The sequence below is a fragment of the Aedes albopictus genome, unplaced genomic scaffold, assembly GCF_035046485.1.
Source record: "Aedes albopictus strain Foshan unplaced genomic scaffold, AalbF5 HiC_scaffold_433, whole genome shotgun sequence".
In the NCBI taxonomy this organism is placed as follows: Eukaryota; Metazoa; Arthropoda; class Insecta; order Diptera; family Culicidae; genus Aedes; species Aedes albopictus.
In genome coordinates, this window is record NW_026917236.1 from 1 (window position 1) to 22924 (window position 22924).

The 22924-nt window shown below is 41.9% G+C and overlaps 1 protein-coding gene across 1 annotated transcript; it reads left to right on the forward strand.

Annotated features, from left to right (window-relative positions):
• The first annotated feature begins 47 nt into the window (after positions 1–47).
• Positions 48–22542, forward strand: LOC134284655 (uncharacterized). The gene is made up of 2 exons (XM_062843671.1): positions 48–1598; positions 22249–22542. Exons 1-2 carry the CDS (start codon positions 48–50, stop codon positions 22540–22542), a joined length of 1845 nt encoding a protein of 614 aa, XP_062699655.1.
• Positions 22543–22924: the final 382 nt, after the last annotated feature.

The following is a 22924-nucleotide window of genomic DNA, read 5'->3' on the forward strand; positions in this document are numbered from 1 at the left end:
ACGTCGCGGATCTGGCAACCAAATGGAAGAACGGTCCGCAATTGAGCATGGATAACCCATGGTTTGAAGGCGTAGAATTCCTACACAAATCCGAAGAACAGTGGCCCGAGGAGCGACCACTACCAGATACCAGCGAAGAGCTTCGTTCTGCACATTTCCAACTAGGCCACTTTGCTCCACCGATCGACATCTCACGGTTCAGTTCGTGGACTAGATTACACCGAGCCACCGCGTATGTTCTGCGCTACATCGACAACCTTCGCCGGAAGAAGTCTGGTCAACAATTAGAACTCGGCGGGCTGCATCAGGACGAGCTGCAGCGAGCTGAACGTGCTTTATGGAGTTTGGCTCAGTTCGAGGCGTACCCCAATGAGATTGCTGTACTTTCCAAGTCCCAAGGTTCACCGGATGATCGACACCGTATTGTCAAGAAGTCTAGTCCAATATACCGTACCTGGCCTTTCCTGGACAACAATGGGATTCTTCGTATGCGAGGCCGAATAGGTGCTGCACCATACGCACCGACGGAAGCTAAGTTCCCGGCAATCCTCCCCCATCGTCATCCACTAACTGTTCTTATTGTAGACTGGTATCATCGTCACTTTCGCCACGCTAACCGAGAAACCATTGTTAACGAGCTACGACAAAGATTTGAAATCGCCAACCTCAGAGCACTTGTGCAAAAAGTTGCGAAAAATTGTATGTGGTGTCGAGTGACAAAGGTGTCGCCAAAAACCCCAGCCATGGCACCACTACCAGAGATGCGACTGGCATCATTTGTCCGACCCTTTACATTTGTTGGGCTCGACTACTTCGGACCGGTGCTTGTCAAGGTGGGCAGAAGCAATGCGAAGCGATGGGTGGCCCTCTTCACCTGCCTGACAATTAGAGCCGTGCACTTAGAAGTTGTCCATTCGCTGAGTACCGAATCCTGTATTATGGCAGTACGACGCTTTGTCGCACGACGAGGACCACCAAGAGAATTCTGGACGGACAACGCAACCTGCTTTCAAGGGGCGGGTAACGAGTTGAAAGCAGAGATCGAAGCCAAAACCCGAGCTCTGGCACTAACATTCACGAGTGCTCAGACGAGCTGGAAGTTCATTCCCCCATCCACTCCTCATATGGGTGGAGCATGGGAGAGGCTCGTCCGCTCGGTGAAAGTGGCGATTGGAGCGATGCTGGAAGCACCCCGCAAACCAGATGATGAGACCATGGAGACGATTCTCTACGAAGCAGAGGCCATGGTGAACTCTAGGCCACTCACCTACATCCCATTGGAATCTGCTGATGAAGAGGCGTTGACACCCAACCACTTTATACTTGGCAGTTCCAACGGAGAAAAACTCCTACCTACAGAACCCGTGGATCAACGAACAACTCTTCGTAGTAGCTGGAAACTAGCCCAATTCATCTCCGATCAGTTCTGGGCTAGATGGCTAAAAGAGTACCTCCCCGTAATTACTCGACGAACCAAGTGGTTCGAAGAAACTAAAGATCTAGAAGTTGGCGACCTGGTACTGGTGGCTGGTGGAACGGCGAGGAACCAGTGGATTCGAGGAAGGATTGAGCAAGTGTTCCCGGGACGGGACGGCCGGGTTCGTCAAGCGCTGGTTGGAACGTCATCTGGGACCCTACGAAGATCAGCCGCAAGAATTGCTGTTTTGGACGTCGTGAAGAATTGTGAAGCAAGTTCAAGGTTTCAAGGAGTTCCTGATTCTCACCAAGCTTCACGGGTGGGGGATTGTTACGACGGGGTCCCTCGTTACGCCGACACCGCTGAGTATGTCGTGTCATCGGTCGACCGACAGCTGCCCGAGACACGTCATCAAACTGACAGAAAGAAGATGTGATGAAAAATTGAAAGTCATGCAGTTGAACTCAGTTCGGATTGTTCTAGGAATTTATTAAGCTATACAAAATACTATTCTACCTAATCTAAATTTGATATTCTATTTAATTCTACCTTACCACCAACGACAAATTTGAGTTTGCTATCCAGATTTAGTGAAGAACCCCAACATAGCCATATCCATAACATCCGCAGAACAACAAATTTGACCGGTTTTCGTAAAAATCGTGCCTCAGCTTTTGATCCCGGCTCGACGCATAAGACCTTCCAGGCGACATTGAACAGCTGGTGCTGGCATAAAAGTCCAACATCTTGTCGTAGTGCCCGGCGAGATTTGAATGAACTATACAGATCACGCGAAACCCTTACGCAGTTTTTTACACCGTATATCGTCGCTTTGATCAATCTAGTGTGCTTTCCGGTTAAGCCATTATCGTCCATGAGTTTCCATAGCTCTCTGCGGTCAATACTGTCGTACGCCGCCTTGAAGTCGATGAACAACTTCCCTTAGTGTGGGAATTGGATCGTTTCCGTCCTCTGCTGCACTGATGTAGTCCTTTCCTTGGTTGCTTTGGTTTCCCGTGCCTACTTTCCCTATCCCATTCAAGTGCTCGTCGAAGTGTTGCTTCCACCTTTCGATCACGTCACGTCCGTCCGTCAAGAGGCCCTTTCCTTATCCTTGTATATTTCGGCTCGTGGCACGAATTCGTTGCGGGATGTGGTTTAGCGCCTGGTAGAACTTCCGTGTTTCTTGGAAACTGTACAGCAGCTCCATTTCGTTGCACTCCGCTTATTCCAGGCGGAGGTTTTCCACCCGAAAGAGGCGAGTCTGCTGTTTCTGCTTTTGTTTGCAACGTTCCACATTCTGCCGCGTTCCTTGCTGCAGCATTACCGATGCTGGGTCATTAGGCCGAAGGTCATTAGGCCGAAGGCCATTAGGCCGAAGGTCATTAGGCCGAATGGTCATTAGGCCGAATGGTCATTAGGCCGAATGGTCATCAGGACGAATTGAAAATTAGCCGTTACCTGGAAACTTTTATTGGCTACGCAGTCTTTATTCTTTAAACGGGTTTATTGTTTACCCAACGTTTCGGCACTTAAGGATGGTGCCGTTTTAAGAATAAAGACTGCGTAGCCACTAAAAGTTTCCAGTTAAAGTAACAGTCGTTCCCTTAAAAGCGTTGTTTTTACCTTTTCCAACAATTTTTGCCAAAAACTAGTTTAACAATGAAACTAGAAAGAATAACCTATTTTTTAAAGAAGGAAAAATTTAAGAATTGAATATCAGCAGTTTCAGCGCCAAAAACTATTTTAGCAATGGTACTAGAAAGAACAGCCTATATTTAAAAGAAGGAAACATTCATGGGTAAAATATCAGTAGATTCAGCATCAATAAAGTATCTTCGTGCCCAGTGCTGAAAAATTCATTTCGTCATATCTAAATTCAATCACCTACAGCTCATTTTAGAAGCTGAACCTGAGAATATGATATATGAAAAACTTGTGCAGCTAGACCAGTTCTGCTAGAAAGTCACGGAAAAACCGCTATTTTTCGAATATTTTGGGTAAATGTCACGGACTACCTTTGAAAAATGCCAAATGATATTCACGGTGAATATCATTTAGCATTTTTCAAAGGTAGTCCGTGACATTTACCTTAAATATTCGAAAAATATCGGTTTTTCTGTGACTTTCTAGCAGAACTGGTCTAGCCACACAACTTTTTCATATACCATATTCTCAGGTTCAGCTTCTAAAATTAGCTGTAGGCGATTGAATTTAGATATGACGAAATGAAATTTTCAACACTGTTCGTGCCTGTCACATGATACACACATGCAAAATGGTCATTTGCAGAGGAAGCTCTCAGTTAATAACTGATAATAAGCTGAGAAGCAGGCTTTGTCTCAGTGGGGACGTAACGGCGAGAAGAAGACCCAATGAACATTCGGCCTGATGACCATTCGGCCTAATGACCATTCGTCCTAATGACCTTCGGCCGAATGGCCTTCGGCCTAATGACCTTCGGCCGAATGGCCTGACACCAGCATTACCACCTGCGCTGCGTTCTTCTCCTCCAAAGTCGCTCAGCATTCCTCGCAGAACAATTCGTTCCGTAGACTCCTTTTTGGAGGTGGCGAAATAAATGAGTCATTGGTCGTTTTCGTTCGTCAGCTGAGGGGCGCCGGTTTGAATTTCTCCTTCTGACCTACCTGAGCGTTTAGATTATCTATGATGACCTTGACTGCGTTTATTCGAGCTACGCGTAGAATGCTGAAATTCAAGATTCGGCCCTTTTCCTCAGCCTGCAGACTTTTCCACCGATCGGCCACCAACCGATCACGCACATCTGCATGACAGCTGTAAACAGTACACGTGTATAGAAGCATCACGGATCGTTTCCAACACACCTCCTACAGCGCTACGATTCCGAACCCGCAATATTTCAGTATATCGGCGACCGGCGAGTATACGGGTGCTCCCAATGATCAACCATGCTTCTTTTTCTTCTTTTTATGGCACTACGTCCCCACTGGTACTTGGCGTGCCTCGCTTCAACTTAGTGTTCTTTGAGCACTTCCACAGTTATTAACTGAAGGGCCTTCTTTGCCTGCCATTGAATGAATTCGTATATTGTACAAGTGCAATGATACACTATGCCCAGGGAATCGAGAAAATTTTCTCGACTACGACGGGATTCGAACTCGCCGTCTCCGGATTGGCGATCCATAGCCTTAACCACTGGGTTAACTGGAGACCCCAATCAACCATGCTAAAGGTTATAAAAAATCGGCACAATCTTTATGCCTTTCTTGTACCCTAAGTGTACTGGGAAGGCTATATGACATTCACAATACGCGCAACGTGAGACGAGACATAACCCAAGTAACACAACTTGTTGTATATGTGTTTAAAATTCACTATTCATACAAAGTCGCATGATTTTTTCGTGTATTATCAACTTAATATCAAACACTTATATAATCAAAACAGCGCAAAAATGGCGGCTTATAAAACATCTTGTAGGTTATATAAGATGTATTCCAATACACATTTTGAACTTGTAATCAAGATGTTTATCAATTATAAGATCATGCAGAATACGAATATACTACAATCGCACTCATTGGTTGAAGTTAAGCTTTGTTCTGGTGATATAACCTGCATAAAACATTTATGGTACATGACTATCTCAATTTTTATGAAGAAGATTTTTGGACGTTAAATAGATTGGAAAATTCATTTATATAACAAGCTTTTCAGATACTCGACTAAACACTGTTTATACTGACAAGAAGAAAAGCGTCAACAAAAATATTTTTTTACTAGATACAGCAAGCTTCATCAGCATAAGAATTGCTTCTAATGATGAAGTCCATTATTTTTATATATTCGATCGATCAATTCTGACTATACATGTCAATGGTTGCTCCTCCGTGATTGATCTGAACTGGTACCAATTGCACTGAGATCCAACTGAATAAGGAGCTGGGACATTCCACTTATTCTCAAAGTGCAATTTTAGCAGTTCATGCATATTTGATCACTTACGGCGCCGGCCAAGTCCTTATAGTCAGCTGGGAAGGGAAAGGAATGTTAGAGTGTACTGGTTGTTGCTACTAGAGACCGAGAGCACTCTGCGTCCCCACAACCCGCACGGACTAGGGTATTTGTTAGACGGAAAGTATGGGAGATCTGGGAGTCACCGTTGGGTCGGTGATGCGATCCGTGGATAGGGGTTATTTATAGTGTTCGTGATAGATTGTGTGGTGAATAAGGTGAGTAAGGTCAAGCGGCACAGCACGCTTTGGTTGCATAACTTATAGGCGTTATATATACACTGTGCTGTGAGTGGAAGTTGGAAGGGAGGGAAACGACTTTTTTTTTCAATTCGTTTCTGGTTCTAGCGATGGCTATGAACATAAGAATATACATGAGTTGAATATGTAGAGAAGAGAGAGAAAGTGGATAGAAAGATACAAAGTAGGAGGAAAAGGACGGGCCAGGGATTGAACCCATGACCTTCTGTATACGAATCAGAAGCGGTAGCCACTAGACCACCAAGCCCGTCAAGTCCATTATTTTTATATATTCGAATAACAAACTTTATAATAGATTTTGCTCAGTGGGGTGCTATGCTGTTTGATCAGCGCTTCATGATTTATCGTGAAACATCCACTTTTACTCATTCATAACTCATGCGCCTCTGAAATAAGCTAAAAATGTAGCATAAACCAGTCAAGTAATGCAGTTTTGTGAGATTTGCTTCATATATTTACACAAAAAAGCAATATGGTAGACAATCCATGAAGCCCAGAGTGCCGTACAAAAATATTGAACCATTAACAATTTTAATAAATACCATAACTGCGTGCATGATTAATTTTTGTCTGATTATTGCGCAATCAAAACAATGGAATTGTTAACTAATCACATCTGCTAGTTTTTGTATTGTAATAAGAAAACAAAGTATATGGGAATGCTTTTAATTAATTATTTGTGTACTAATATTTTTCTTCGGAACTGTAAACATTATTTTTTTCTAATGAGAAATAGGATACATTTTTGTGACCTTTTAATAGATTCAGCAGACTGTTGAAATCACCATTTAATTACATTTATCGAGCAACAGATACAACAGATTTTATAACAACTTATTTTAACGTTTTGAATACATCTAGATAACGTTTATTCAACAAACTCATTTGTTACTTATAATTTAGTTTTATGATAGTTATTCAAGCGCCAAAATAACTGAATTACAACATGTTGCTTGCCTTGTTTACGTCTGTCAAAATGTCAAATATTCTCAATAGTAAACACAAATAACAGGCAGAGGGTTGTCATTGTTTTTCAGTTCTCGCGGGATTCTGAGCACACAGCGTAAATCGTCTGTTTAATTTTATCAGAGTTCGGAATAAGCGCACCAGATCCTTGCCGGGAAGTGTTTACTCTGTTTACTGGACGTTAAAATGAAAAACGGAGGCTGCTCGGTAAACGCCATACCGGGAAATTAACGAGTATAAGTGAAACCGTCTGACTTGACTGCTAGACCACTGCTTGCAATAGGTCTCAGCAGATATGTATTTTCTGGGCGCTCAGCTGAGAATCACGCGAACGGTCTCGTTTTAATTCTACCGGAGCTCGATCCTACCCGTGATTAGTTAATAGTGAGCGTTGGTTAGCTTTAGTGATGACATTTTGAGGGAACCATTGTGGTAGACATCGATGTCGTTTGACGAGATGGTTATTAGTTGTGGATGCTCTATAAATGTTTTATATTTGTAGAATCATTGCATTTCAAATAGCCAATTGCACTCTGTTGAATTGTGTTTATCAGCCAAAACAAATATAACTCAATTATTACATAATGTGTTGTCTGATACGCTTATAAGGCTTTTATAAACCATCTTTTGAAACTGAAATTTTCAAAGATGTTTTCTGTGTTACTTGGGAACACTTAGGTACCGGCCAGAGTGGCGCGGAAATTTGCACGTAAAGGAACAACAATCAATAATAAGGAGCTGTCGAAGCGTATGTGACGCGTCCACTCTGACCGTACCCTTATAGTTATTACAATCGTCAAGATATTAAAATTTACCTTTCGTCTACCGGTTTCGGGCGCGAAGTCGCCCATCAACAGGACAATGTCCGACTGATTGTCTTCAGTTTTCGTACGATGTTCGTACACGTCCGAAAAGAAGAGATGCTACTGGGGTGTCGTGTCTACCAGATTAAAAAGCCACGACGCAATGGGCGGGTCGTCTTCATTCATCAACGGCCTTTGTGTGTTGCTGATGCACATTGACTCCCAAGCGTTTAAGGACAAACGTCTTGAAGTCCCGTTTCAACAGTGCATCAGAACTTCAGACGCACAAATCTCAAGAAGAAAGCTTCAAACAACAGTGCATTTTATTATTCTGTTCTTGCTTACTTGTAATAAGCTTAAAATAAGACGATCAGCTGCGCTGGTTTTGTTTACGAAGAGATTTGTGCGCTCAAAATCGTGAGTAGGTGCCAAAGTCGGCCATTGTGGCGGCCATTTTGGGATTCTAACAAATCTGTCCTTAAGTGCAACGTTTTTCTTACGCTTTTAACGAGTTTTGCATTATTCCAATCAATTTCATGTTGGGAGTCTACTGTATGCGCTGCCACGCTGGATTCGGTTGCTTTGAAAGACTGGACAGTATTTTTGTGCTTTTTTAAGGGAACTTTCACTTTCCACTTTTGGCCAATGTAAACTGCCGGGCAGTCCTTACATGGTTTCTTGTATATTCCGGATTATTCATCCGGCGATACCTTGTCTTTAAGGTTGCATAAAAGGTCATGTAAGGTCTTGTCGCTTTTATGTACAACGTGTAGATTTATTTGATTGGTTATCCTGGGGTAAAACGGCAAGCTGATTCGTCTGATTTCTTCTGGGTTCTGTTGAAGGGTTGTAATGCTCATGCGGTGGGTTTTCCGTTTGTGCTTCTTCAAAATTTTGTTCACAAAAGTCCTGTCGTATCCGTTCACCTCAGCTGCTGTATAAACACGACTTTTTTCTTCTTCAAACTTGTCGCGCTCCATGGGTATATTGTACAGCCGGTGTGCCATGGAGGTAAAAGCAGCTTGCTTCTGAGCGCCTGATTGGATGTCAGATATAATATACCTATCCGTTGATGTGGGTTTGCGGTATATACCGAACTTCAACGTGTCGTCTTCCTTTTTGGTGATCAATAAATTGATAAACGGAAGGCTCCCTTCCACTTCTCTCTCTACAGTAAAATTGATCGTGTTGTGTTGTGAATTTAGCATCGCCAGAGTCTGCTCGAGGTAGCGCTCCTTCACCGGGGCGAAAACATCATCTACATATCGACACCAGATTCTCGGAAACAGTTTTTCTTCTGAGCTTCATCCTCGAAGTCGATCATGAAGAGGCCTGCAAGCTGTGGGGACAACTTGCTATACCCATGATAAGTCCAAACGTCTGTTTATAAAACTTTCTCCAGAAGGTGAAAAAGTTTTGATTCATGCATACCTGAGCTATGGATATTTAGATATGCCTCTATATGGTTGGATGGAGCACGGCTGCGTTCTAGATGTCGGCGTAGGCTGTGCAGGGCTTCGGTGACGGGTACGCTGGGAAACAATGCGGCGACGTCAAACGAAACTAAAATTTCCTTCCTCCGCAATTTGAAACTCCCCGATCTCTTTACCAAATCGATCGAGTTTTCACACTTTTCCCATGCCTAACAGGGTATTTCTTCATCTCATTCACAAGCCAAGTTGACATTTTTTTCCGTGGGGGTGCGGACGTTGGAAGAAATGGTTGTAGTTCAATCGCAACAATTCCAAACAAAGTATTTTCAATCCCCTTTTGTGTCTAAAATTATTGCGCAAAATTTTGAAGCGACTGGTTGCACAGTCGCGCTTTGTAATGTGGTTGAAATTTGAATGGGATTTAGTCTGGGGGATTCCACTTGCTGTACAGAAAAAAACTTTGTCGAAGACCGCAAAGTGATTTGTGATTGTGAAAAAAGTTATATCCTAGCTATCGGCCTCCAGTGATAGTGAAGGTAGTCATACTGTCAACTAAGAGGTCTGATATTTTTAGCTCTGGCTATGCTACGCTCGGAATTTGTCAAGAATATGAGCGTTGAATAAGTTTCCCAATTCGATGATGGTTTTGGGAAAACAATCTTGCTTGCTTTTCTCAATAGAGAATTCTCCGGATTCAGGAACACTTTCAGGATCACTGGGTTTTATATGCCAGCTCCACCGGTTCTCTCCAGAGCACTAAAAGGCCATAACTGCGAAACGCCCTGACCGATTTGGACCGTTTTCAAATGCAAACACTGCGGTGAAATTCCGATTCGAGCTAAAATCGGTGAATGGGAATTGGCTTAAAAGTGAGTGACCTTTTTTTGTACACATATTCATCGAAATGAGTTGAAAATATTAGTATATTGATATACTTGAGTCGACCCTCTGAGCATTCTGTCTAAAATTGGTTTTATGAGTGTGAAGAACATCTTTTTCGGAATAACCGGCAAATGTTCGTAAAATTATCTATTGTCTAGGAGGTGAACCAGCCTGTGGCTGAAAGCCTCACTAATACAGAAAATAATAATATATTGTCTCCCATGTTCTGTTAGGATTTCTCCACACATTGCAGCTTGCTCAAGGAATTTGAGGATTTTGTCAGAATTTAGCAATTTTTGGAGAAACACTTTAAACCTCATTTACCGTCAAGGCGCCATTCACCGTGGGGGCTCAATGTTGTATTGGTGAAATTGAAGGGAAATTGTCATATCATTCAATCATAATATGGAAATAATGAACAAATATTCGAAGGCACACGGTGAATGGCGCCTTGACGGTACTTGTAAGCTGGTTTTGTCATCCCTTTGCTTCTAACCTTATCATTTGTCTTACAATATTACCAGAGATTTTATTGAAACAACTCATTTTTGTCAAATTAGGGTTTCCTCATTCGATTACGAATTCTTACAGAAATTACATTACAATAGAATTGACAAAACCTGCAGGATTATCGAGAATTTTAATAGATATTTCAGGGGACGCACAGAAAACGATGTTTGCTTCAAAGTTCCGATTGTGATATATATACATTTTTCTTCATGAATTCAAACTAATCGAAGTGCTTAGGTGATTGCACCGTCCAATAAAATGAAATTTATTTTTTGGTGATATTATACACATTACAACATTACACACTTACATGAGGTTTCCCTCAAATCTTAGTCGACAATCGTCTATCTCTAACGATCAAGACAGTGATCAACATCTTTGTCCACAAAGAATAACTCAAACCTTTTGATGTTCCAGATAACTAAACTATACAACTTCATACATTAACATATGCCATTGTGACACATGTTCCCCCTTTACGACAGCACTAATTGCTCTGGGAGATACATACGTAGGTAAATGATTTTCCGTGTTTCTCTAGAGGATACAGAGCATTTCCTCACAGAAGCCGAACTAATTAGAAACATCCGTCATCTGTTGACTGACCCGCAGCCAAGCAGAACAGCGAAAATGGTGCACCACTGCACTGATGCAATTGCACAACCTATAAGAGGCATTTTATGTTTGGACAATCCATTAGAGAATCATTCGCCGCTAAGATTGATGGACTTCTGATGTCGCCCCCGAGTGCAAACATGTAGGTGTTGTGCATCGAGAACCATTTTGCCCAATCATCCCCGCTTCGGACGCCTGCTGCACATCTCGTGCACTGCACACACGATCCAATCACGAGAATCCCGCGTTGCTTCTGAATGGGTCAGTTGGTTACGTGTTGGAGACGACATCTACGACGATCGCCACCCATAGTAGCTACGGGATTTCAAAATAATGAATCGCGGATGAAGTATTTATTTTTATCTTTTCTGGTATCCATTCTCGTGCGCGTTTTTGTTTGTAAGCAAAAGACGCGCATCTGTTGAGCTCCCGTTGCTGCTGCTCAATGAAAATGTTTGTTACCTATATCTACATATGGGACAATTTTACGGTTGACCGAGCGGTGAGGATGGCGCGCTGCGTTCGTCGTCAGCAGGAGGCGGTCATCCAAGGTTGCGACCATTCATTTGCAAAGATTTACATTCATTTGCTATTATCTCAGTTCAGAAGCATGCTATCGAAAAACAATGTATGGATGAATTTAACCTTGTAGTTTTATCTGAAAGTTTGCCGAATAACATTGGGGTCGCAAACGTACACCATAGTCGTGAGCGAGCTGTGAAGGCAACTCTCCACGCGGTGAATGTAAATTTCATTCACGCTGTGGAAAGTTGCCTTCACAGCTCGCTCACAACTTTGGTATGCGTGTGCGACCCCAATGTTATTTGGCAAACTTTCAGATAAAACTACAAGGTTAAATTCATCCATACATTGTTTTTCGATAGCATGCTTCTGAACTGAGATAATAGCAAACGAATGTAAATCTTTGCAAATGAATGGTCGCAACCTTGCGGTCATCTATGTAGGTCCTCGTCCGGTTTGATGTCACACCAAACCACACGGCGGTGACATCGGCCGTCAACGTCACCGTTGCGATCGCCAAGCCGAAAGTGATCGTGCGCAGTAGCAACAGCAACAGCAACAACAACTAGAACAGCGTGTTGGCTGTCGTCAGATCTTGGCACTTGCCGTGCACGAGACGTGAAACTTGACGGTGCGTTCTAGGGAGAGGTGGTCCGGCTAGCACCAATCAAGCTTTTCCAACAATTTCTTCTTTCTTAGCTACATTTAAGAACGACGCAAATCATGAAAAGAAACCGTGCCGAATACACTTATTAGAAATTTAACATTATTTTGACAACATGTAGGTATGAACAACCATGCGTCTCCATGGGTTTACTCTGAATTAGAGCAGGTGTCTTAATTTTCATATAAATGTTCCTCATGCTAATTGTTGTCTTATGAAGTGTATTTTACACTTTCTATGAACATAATTAACTTGCAAATTGATAAGCTTGGATATTTCCCCCGTCGTAGAATCGTTCTAAACACTTTTCTCCTACAAAGCATATCTCGAGAGGAAAAGCCGTGGGAGATTTTTCTCATTCTTTCTTAATAATGCGCGCCCGTGTAATTTATGCGCCTCTGGGTATCATTCGGCGCGTGGTGACACTGAGCTACTGACAATGCCACCACCAGAATACATACGTGATAATGACATGTTTTATAATTCGCACTTGTTTTCTAGTTGTGAACAATAGGTCGCTGAAAAGCTGTTGTTGGATGTGTGCCATGCCGGCAAAAAATCACATAATTTCATCAGCAGTGGCCTTGAAGTAATTACGGCCAATTGGTGTTTTCCTGGATTTCCATTCCAGGAGTATTATTTATCTGCATATTTGAAATAAACATGGAAAACTGGACTGGAATCAATATATTTATTAATATATTTGCATTTTTTTTTTTTGATCGTCAGTGTAAGTTTTCCGGTTCTACCTCCTACATATAAAGGCATGGCGTTCGCTCTTGCTGAGAATTGCAATCGTTCCAGACAATGAATGCAGGCCAACGCAACGGTTGACCATCACCTGAATTTTCCTTCTACCGTCAGGTTTTCATTTCATTTTGCTTTTGCTGAGCTCTTATTCACGTAGCTACGTGATGGAGGATGATTGAGCAAATAAACAAATGGACATGATGGTACACAACTCCAGCAGACACCTTAATGATGTGTCTTTAAGGTAGCCAAAACAAACAATTAAACAAGTTATTGTTTAACTTAATAAGTCAAGGCTGGCGATGAGATACCTACGATGTTCGCTGATGCATTCTGCCAGTTATCCGGATGGTTTATAGCGCTTTTAGTATCTGGAAGTTGAAATACAGGAGGCAGCTAGGGATATGCTTAGATTTCCATATGCTTAGTCATATGCTTAGATTTCCATTCCAATTATTGTACTAGCTATTTTTCCTAATCAATAAATAGGGTATCAGGATGCTTCGTTTGCATAGTTCCCTCGTTCGGCCTATCTTAACATAAACCAAAAACTCAAACAAACACGCATAATTGGAGATCGTAAAAGCTATGCGACAAACAACTGTTACATTTCGTTTCAATTTTAGCGCTTTAGAGCATTAAAATTGAAAAAAAAAATGTCACTTTGTTTAGCTTTTGTAGACGCCATGATTATTCGGCTTGGTGGGTAGTCTATACACATGATCATAAATGTCATGTTTCTGGGACATTTCGAATTGACTTTTCGATAACTGAACATTTGATGCAACGGTCAAATACGCTACTTTGAACTAGTACATTTGTTTTCAACGAATAATTACTTTTTTTTATTTAGTTTGATGTTCATGATAATACTGAATCAACAATTTGCCGCCATAGTACTCGATTTGCAGCTGCAGCTCTCCAACTTCGGTCACGCCCAACACTCGCCAGATCACGCTCCACCTGGTCCGCCCATCGTGCTCTCTGCGCTCCACGCCTTCTTGTACCAACCGGATGGTTAGCAAACACGAACTTTGCAGGGTTGTTGTCCGGCATTCTTGCAACATGCCCTGCCCACCGTATCCTTCCGGCTTTGGCCACTTTCTGGATGCTGGGTTCGTCGTAAAATGCAGCGAGCTCGTGGTTCATCCTTCTCCGTCACACACCGTTCTCCTGCACGCCGCCGAAGATCGTCCTTAGCACCCGTCGCTCGAAAACTCCGAGTGCTTGCACGTCCTCCTCGAGCATCGTCCATGTATCGTGTCCGTAAAGAACCACCGGTCTTATTAACGTCATGTACATGGTACATTTGGTGCGGGGGTGAATCTTTTTTTACCGCAGTTTCTTCTGGAGCCCATAGTAGGCACGATTTCCACTGACGATGCGCCTTCGTATTTCACGGCTCACGTTATTGTCAGCCGTTAGCAAGGAACCGAGGTAGACGAATTCTTCTACCACCTCGAAAGTATCCCCGTCTATCGTAGCATTGCTGCCAAGGCTTGCCCTGTCTCTAGTTAGGTCTCTAGTTAGCCTAGTGGTTAAGGCTATGGATCGCCAATCCGGAGACGGCGGGTTCGTTTCCTGTTCCGGTCGAGAAAATTTTCTCGACTCCCTGGGCATAGTGTATCATTGTACTTGCCTCACAATATACAAATTCATGCAATGGCAGGCAAAGAAAGCCCATCAATTAATAACTGTGGAAGTGCTCAAAGAACACTAAGTTGAAGCGAGGCAGGCCAAGTCCCAGTGGGGACGTCGAGCCATAAAGAAGAAGAAGAAGCTTGCCCTGTCTCGCTCAGTCCCACCTACCAGCATGTACTTTGTCTTAGCCGCATTCACCACCAGTCAGTCCGACCTTTGCTGCTTCACGTTTCAGGCGGGTGTACTGTTCTGCCACCGTTCCAAATGTTCTAGCAATAATATCCATGTCATCCGCAAAACAGACAAATTGGCTGGATTTCGTGAAGATCGTACCCCGGCTGTTGAGCCCGGCTCGTCGCATAACACCTTCAAGGGCGATGTTAAATAGTAGGCAGGAAAGTCCATCACCTTGTCGTAGTCCCCGTCGCGATTCGAATGAACTGGATAGTTCACCCGAAATCCTTACGCTGTTCTGCACACCGTCCATCGTTGCTCTTATTAGTCTAGTCAGCTTCCCGGGAAAGCTGTTCTCGTCCATAATTTTCCGTAGCTCTGTGCGGTCGATACTGTCGTATGCCGCTTTGAAGTCGATGAACAGGTGATGCTTTGGGACCTGGTATTAACGGCATTTCTGGAGGATTTGCCGTACGGTGAAGATCTGGTCCGTTGTCGACCGGCCATCGATGAAACCGGCTTTGTAACTTCCCACGAACTCATTTACTTTAGGTGAAAGACGACGGAAGATGATCTGGGATAGCACTTTGTAGGCGGCATTCAAAATGGTGCTCGCTCGAAAGTTCACACACATTAATTTGTCGCCTTTCTTGTGGATGGGACAGATTATCCCTTCCTTCCACTCCTCCGGTAGCTGTTCGGTTTCCCAGATCTTGACTACTAACTGGTGCAGACAGGTGGCCAACTTTTCCGGGCCCATCTTGATGAGTTCTGCTGCAATACCGTCCTTACCAGCCGCTTTGTTGGTTTTGAGCTGGTGGATGGAATCCTTAACTTCCCTCAGCGTGGGAGTTGGTTCGTTCCCGTCCTCTGCTGCACCAACATAGTCATTTCCTCCGCTGCCTTGGTCCTCCGTGTATACATTCGCTTCGCCATTCAGGTGCTCGTCGAAGTGCTGCTTCCACCTTTCGATCACCTCACGTTTGTCCGTCAGGAGGCTCCCGTCCTTATCCCTGCAGATTTTGGCTTGCGGCACGTAGCCTTTGCGGGATGCGTTGAGCTTCTGGTAGAACTTACGTGTTTCTTGTGAACGGCACAGCAGTTCCATTTCTTCGCACTCCGCTTCTTCCAGGCGGCGCTTTTTCTCCCGGAAGAGACGGGTCTGCTGCTTCCGCTTCTGTCTGTATCGCTCCACATTCTGTCGGGTTCCATGCTGCAGAATTACCGCTCGTGCTGCATCCTTCTCCTCCAGAACCGCTCTGCACTCCTCATCGAACCAATCGTTTCGTCGACTCCGTTCTACGTACCCGATACCCGAGAAAAGTCTGATAGCAAATTGAAAACTACTTTTGATGTTGTGATATTGCAAACTTTGATAACTCAGGTTGTAGTCGTTTTGGTCGTTTTAACGGTTAAAACATCAAAAATAAGAGCAGAAAAATGTTCCTGTGACAGCAAATTGAAACAATTCTTGCTATCGATGATAGCAAATAGATAACTGTGTTAGTTATCTGCACAAAAAAAATGAAAAGTCGTTAAATGTAGAGATTTTTTGATTAATATCAAATCATAAATGCAATCATATAATTGCACTAAAGATATATCCCTAGAATTACTTTACAGAGTTTACTAAAAGGTTTAAAACTATTCTAACACTAAATATTTATATTGATTTGAAATAACAGCAAACCGAAAACATAATTTGAAATTAAATTAAGTAAAGATAAACTTATATCAAAATGTGATATCAATTTGTTGCTGAATACAAATCATGTTTTCGATTTGCTGTGATTTTGTTGTTGAACTTTCCTCATACAAACTTCAACTCATTTGCGCTAGCTTAGTTTTCAAAAGATTGAGCTGAATCTTTCACAGCTTGTTCTCACCCAAAGGCACAATTCGTAGTGGTGCCCCGTGGGACTTGACTACTTTTACAAATGTAGGCAGGTCTATACCGTACTGATGACATGTCAACATAAACTGTCTCTGCTGATCTGCGCATTTGCATCTCAGATGACTATTTTGACATTTTGTTTTGAGTACTCTCCGCAGGCCTAATCATGGCTCTCATGGAACCCGTCGTTCATGGCATCGGGTTTATCGTTCTTTGGCGCATAAATGCTGATTAGGCTGTAGTTGAAGAATTTGTTCCCTATTGTCAACACACAGATTCGGTGGTTTATCGGCTTCCACCCAATAAATTTTAGCTCTATTGAGTTGTATTGCATTCCTAAGCTGGTTAATTTATTTCCGTGCACTAATCTAAGAAGCAGAGGCTTTGTCCCAGTTGAGACGTTACGCTAAGAAGAGGAAAAAAAGAAGAGGACAAAAGGATAGTACAGCAAGCTAGAACAATCAAGGGTAAGTGTACCAATTATAGCCATAGTGGTTCCCTATTTGGCCATAGTGTTGTCAAGCTTTGACCTATTATGAACGTTTTAGTAGCAAGATTGTAAATGTATCTTGTCATTAAAATTCTAGAAATAATGCAAAATTTTGAATTATTACAAACAACCACATTGACCAAATAGGGAACAACCATGGCGATAACTGGTACACTCAGCCTATGAATGAAGGCCTTGTTACGGTATTCATTCGCTGGTTTCCGTATAAGGTAAAAAAAAACAAATTCTGTGTCCTGAAACTCTAATGAGCTCTAAGTATGCCGCTCTCTGCATAGCTGTGTGGCAAGCTTAGAACTATTTGGTAATGGAGTAGTTTTCAATCTACAAGGATGGGTTCGGGCCCGTCGAACTATCATAGAGTGAGCTATCTGCTGCTCACTCAGTAGGTCAGCTCCAGAAGTACGTTCTCCATCGTTCTATATCGACTGATACTGCACCGACTGACTTCGTTTCTGTTAACTCTCCGCTTTACTTATCAAACTGCTCTCAGCCGCAAATATCTCATGTCGTATGTCTATGTCATGGTGCACACGTCATACTGGGAGCAGCGACGCCAGTGACCGAAAAACACAGGAATCCTTGTGGAGGACTTTCCGGAAAAATGTCTGGGGTAATCCCTATAGGAGTTCTTGAATATAAATTCCTAAATTCTTGAGAGACCCCTAGAGGTATTTACGGCAAACAACCTCAGAATAAGATTCCATAGGAATTTCTGGAGAACTTCTGGAGAAATGTTTGAAAGAATGTCCGGTTGAATCCCTGGATAAACTCAGGAGGAATTCTAAAATAAGTCCTTGTTGAAGTTCCATAGACAAATTTATAGAGAAATTCTCTGTAAATCCATGGAAAATCCCTACAGGAAATCTTGGGTAAATCTCTGATGGAATCTCTGGTGAAATTCTTCCCCGAAAAACTCTTTGAAAAATTCTAGGATAATCCCTTGGAGAAATCCCTAGAGGATACCTGAGAAAATTTCTGGAGGAATAACTGGTTGTATCCCTAGAGAAATCCATGGAGAAATCTCTAGAGGAAACCATGGCAAAATTCCTGGAGCAATACCTGGACATACCCATGCAAAAAAATCCTTGTACAATTTCTTTATAAGTGCATAAAGAAATCCTTCCAGGAACCTCTGTTCAAATATCCAGGGAATCCCTGGAGAAATCTCTTGTGGGTTTTCTAGACGTACTCCCAAATAAACCACTCGTGGAATTTATAGAGGAATCCCTGGTGGAATAATTGAATTATTCACTTATGAAATACCTAGATAAATACCTGAATGGACTGATAGACATATCTCTGGAGGAATCCCTGAAGAAATCTCTGGAGGAATTCATGGAGCAATCACTTGAAAGGCACACGCATAACATATGTTGGACTGGACGTATCACAAACATAACAAGGACTAAAAACATCTAATACGTTATTGTTCAAACAGGGGGGAAAACAACATTCTTCTAACTCATTAGAGTGTGACAATATACATACGCCTAGCATAACGTCCTCTGGCATATAAATCCCTAACTAAAGAGCCAATTGTCAGATGACCATTAGCTTGTTGAATAATTTTGCCGAAGAAGGAATTATTTGATATTATCTGGGTTTATTTAAAGGTGTTTGAATATTTCTCACACTATTGCCGCCTAGGGACGATTCTCGAACCAAAGTTGTCATTGTCAGATACAAAGTTGTTTACTTGTTGCTGAACAAAACGGCAAACTTCTAGCTCATTAGAGTTTAGAGATATGTGAGATACACTGCCGTTCTACGCATAATTGTTATATGGGATTCCCATACAAAAAAAATAAGACCACCAGCAGTTTTTTTCATACAAAATGGCCAGGTTTAGCGATATGTTGTTCGGTTTCTAGTGAACCGATTTGGCTGAAATTTTGACAATTGGCTTGGAATTACTTGAACTTTGATTTTTATCGAATTGGTTGAGTTCTGTTCACGACTTAAACATTTACAGATGTAGGATGCGACAAAACAAACCTTGGAACGGTGGTTATTTGTGGTCAATTAAATAAAAGTGTTCTCATGTTAAAGCACAAAAAAGTCTTCAAATCCTGCATCAGATCTTTAGACGCACAATTCTCAAGAAACAAGCTTCAAGCATTCAAATATTCCGTTCTTGCCACCTTTAAAAAAAAAACTTTAAATAAGAAGATCAGGTGCACTGGTATTGTTTACGAAGAGATTTGTGCGCCTGAAATCGATAGTAGAAGAAAAATCGCCCATTACGGCCATTTAGGGATTCTAGCAAGTCTATTCTCAAATGGAATCCCTAATTTTAGTACTAGTTCATCAATTATCATGCATCAGATATTCTTATTTATCCTTTTGTAATGGCAATCTGGAAGTGGTCCTATTATTCTGTCGAAGCGTATAACTGTAACTTTTGATGTAGTGAACAGAATAGATTGAGTTCTGTTACAATACAAATCAAAATTAACGTTATTACATAGCGTATGCCAAAATTTCAGCCAAATCGGATCACTAGAAACCGAACAGCATATCATCCAACCTGGTCATTTTGGATGAAAAGCGGCTGGTGCTCTTATGGTTTTGACGCAAGGCACAACCAAGCGGATAAATCACAAACCATTGTCTCGAAGGGCCCCTATAGCTACAGCTGTAAAGGCGTGGGTATTGAGCATAACCATGCTGAGGGTTCGATTCCCGGTTGAGCCAGGAACTTTACGTAAAGGAAATTACCTCGATTTCCTTGGGAATAAAGAATCTTCGACTGAGAAACGAGAGTGACGTTTTTGTAACATACTGAGTTGATTGGTATATGAGACTTGTTCTTAAGAGTGCTAAGGGATTTAAAGTCGGGTTTCCCAAGCGGTATTTATGCACTTTTAATGGGTGTAGAAGTAGGGTGGGGATTATTTTGCAAAATCACTCCGCGATATGATTTCCCAAGCGGAAAGTGATCTACTGGTCAGATTAAGTAAGCTGTGCAAAAATGAGCAATTTTGGTATCATTTAGGGGTCGCGCAAAAAGTTTAAGTGGAATAACATTCAAAAACCATTTCAAATTTAATGTTCAAATATAACTTTTCTTAACTAAATCGGTAATTCTAGAACCTAATTGAACCAAATTTGGCCTCAAAATAACGATATCTCTACTGGTTTTCGAGATATTTGGAAAAAAAAATCCCATTTTAGCTTTTTTTTCGGGTTGGATACTAAAATAGGGCGGCGTCATGGTCACGATTTTTTCCGCAGTCAAGTTCGCAGATTGTAAACAATCCTCGGTACCCATTACTTAATTTATTTTTAGTCCTTTACTGTCAGATGGGAGTAACACGCTAAACATAATTTACACAAAAGGCAATTTACACGGAAAAAATACACGGTAATTAAAAATATTTTGGTACCGGACAGGACACAGAAAATTAAATGGTTTTCTTCGGTACATCGAGGTCTTGAAATTAGTCTATGGTATAATTAAAGGCGGCTTGCAGTAATGACAAGCATAAAAATGTTTTTAAATTTACCATGGCAAAACATGATCATCGACCCACCAACGCTTCTTGTGTGCGTTTCGTTTCTTCTCACATCAACCGGTTCGATAGCCGAGTGGTAGTGTGCGAGCCTGGTGATGTCAAGGTTCTTGGTTCAAACCGGTTGCCACCAGAAACTTTTTTAATTGAAAATCGAGTCCATGGTAAAATTGAAAACATAATTCTGTTGAATTGAAAAGAAACTCAGTATGCACAAATTTAGTGGCGTTGTGTTTTTAAATTGACCCTCAAAATAGTAATTTTGACCGCAAGCCGCCGTTCAGTATATGGGCCTTTTCATTTGACGTCTTAAATCTGATTTTTCGGGTCGTTGACAGTTCTTCTATGGAGATGACAGGTCCGTGTGTTAATTAGCATAAAAATAAAAATTAAAAAAGGTCCGTTTGATAGCAGCTGTTGTTTAACCTTGTAAACAAATGCATACACGGACCTGTCACATAAAAAGGCCTGTATTAATTGTCAAAAACGGGTTCACAAGGTAAACAATGCAATATTGCTGTATTCAGCAGTTCTTATTTCGTCAAAAATTAACCGAACACGTTGAATAAGTGTGTAACATGCCTAAAGTAAATTTTGCCTAGGGGGTAGGGGTTAGGGGCATAATAGGGTAAAAATATTGTTCAATAATAAAACGCTGAAATACATTCTTTGATATTTCGACTATGATTTTTGTTTAGGGCCTAACTGACTTGCTCGATTTCTTTTCGTCGACTATCTCTTTCGATAATAACTTGATCAAAACAAACAAAACTATTATTCTTTTCGTTTCTAGTAGTCGTCGTCTTCGAATTTCAACCAAAAAATCTTTGGAAAACTTAATACACTTTCCGTAATAACACAAAAAGAGAATCGATGAAGAGAAATCGAAAATGCCAGTTAGACCCTTATGAAGAATCAGTGTCGATTTACTCTACAATGTAGTGAACACTCCAACGCTGTAAAAAATAAGGAAGATTCACGTTTTCGAACTCACAAAGAACAATTATTGTCTTTTTAGATTTTTTTCTTTTTTTTTCCAAATATTCAATTTAAAACATTTCGCCTGCAGTCAGGCCAACATTGAAACACAGTTGATCGACTAATTTTGTGCTTCCATAAAATAGTGTGCTTTTTATGGCTTCAAGCTCTAGCTGTGAATGCTTTTCGCCTGTGCTGTATTATTCATACATGCCGATATTGAGTATACAATACTGCCATTATACCAATTTGCTGATGTTAATTCTCATACTAGGTCTCATATGACCGGACGTGCAATGTGCATTGCTGTGCCAGTGCATTCGCTTTACGGCAACTTCTTACCAGATTTACGAGATTCAAAGTTAAGGCATGGATGGCTAGCTATGGATCATTCATGGATCACCAAGGTGATTCCAGTTGAGAGCAAGTTTTTTCTCTGGCCAATATATTTGGATCTTTGGAGAGCAAAATTAAACAACCAAGCGCCTCCATGAGTAGGTGACGTGCATTTGATAAACATAAATACGAATGTTATTCATCAGAAAATCGATGGGAAAATGTAAAAAAAAAAACAAGCGTGCCTTTTAGCGTCTAGATTCTCTCTTGGTACAAAATAGGTATACCCGCCCAAATGGTAGATGACCCTATCTATGTAGCAAACATTGGTTAGTCACTGGTAACATCACCACTAACAAATACTTTACTCTCTACTTCCACCAGAGTCTCGGCATCTTCTGCGTGATCCAGCTGGTAATGCTGCTGAAGCGACCGAAGTTGACCCTCCCCAACGGCAACAACCACTCGCTGCGGATCAAGCGACCACGGGAACTGGCCCCGCTAGCCACCAGTACGATCGCGTCCACCTCAAGCGGCATGACGTCACACACAATGACCGTTTCGTCGCTGGGCCCAACTGCCCCAACGGCCCACAGCAGCGCAAGCAGCACCATGCAGAAGCCCCCAATCGCGCAGAAGCCGATTGTGCCCAAAATCGAGCACCCGATCATCAAATAGCAGTACCGGATCCCGGCCGGGGACTGTATTCTTTGAGTTGCATTTTTGAACGATTTTTACTTTCTCGTTTCCGGTAGGTAGACTGTGCGCGTCGTTCGTATGTGTAAAGCAGGTATGTAGGAATTAAGACGAAAAGTGACTTTCGAATGCTCCTCGGACTCCGAGGACTCAACCAACACACTTAGACATTTAGAAGTTAGGGGTAAAAACCAGCCATCTCGTCCATTATTGATGTACTTAGAAACGCGTTGATAACAATTTCCGATTTTAATGATAAACGAAAGTACTTATCACTGCTACGTTTGCGTTGATGTAGAAGTGTAGCTTGTAAGGCTCATCGATTTAGCCGTTATCTCCTTTCACCACGAAGGTATCGACCAGT

What these genes read in the sequence shown, in the direction of transcription:
- LOC134284655 (XM_062843671.1), top strand. Translation starts at nt 48, where the DNA reads ATGGATAACCCATGGTTTGAAGGCGTAGAATTCCTACACAAATCCGAA. An exon ending in TCCCGGGACGGGACGGCCGG is followed by an intron (nt 1,599 to 22,248) that starts GTTCGTCAAGCG and finishes TACTTCCACCAG; the next exon opens with AGTCTCGGCATCTTCTGCGT.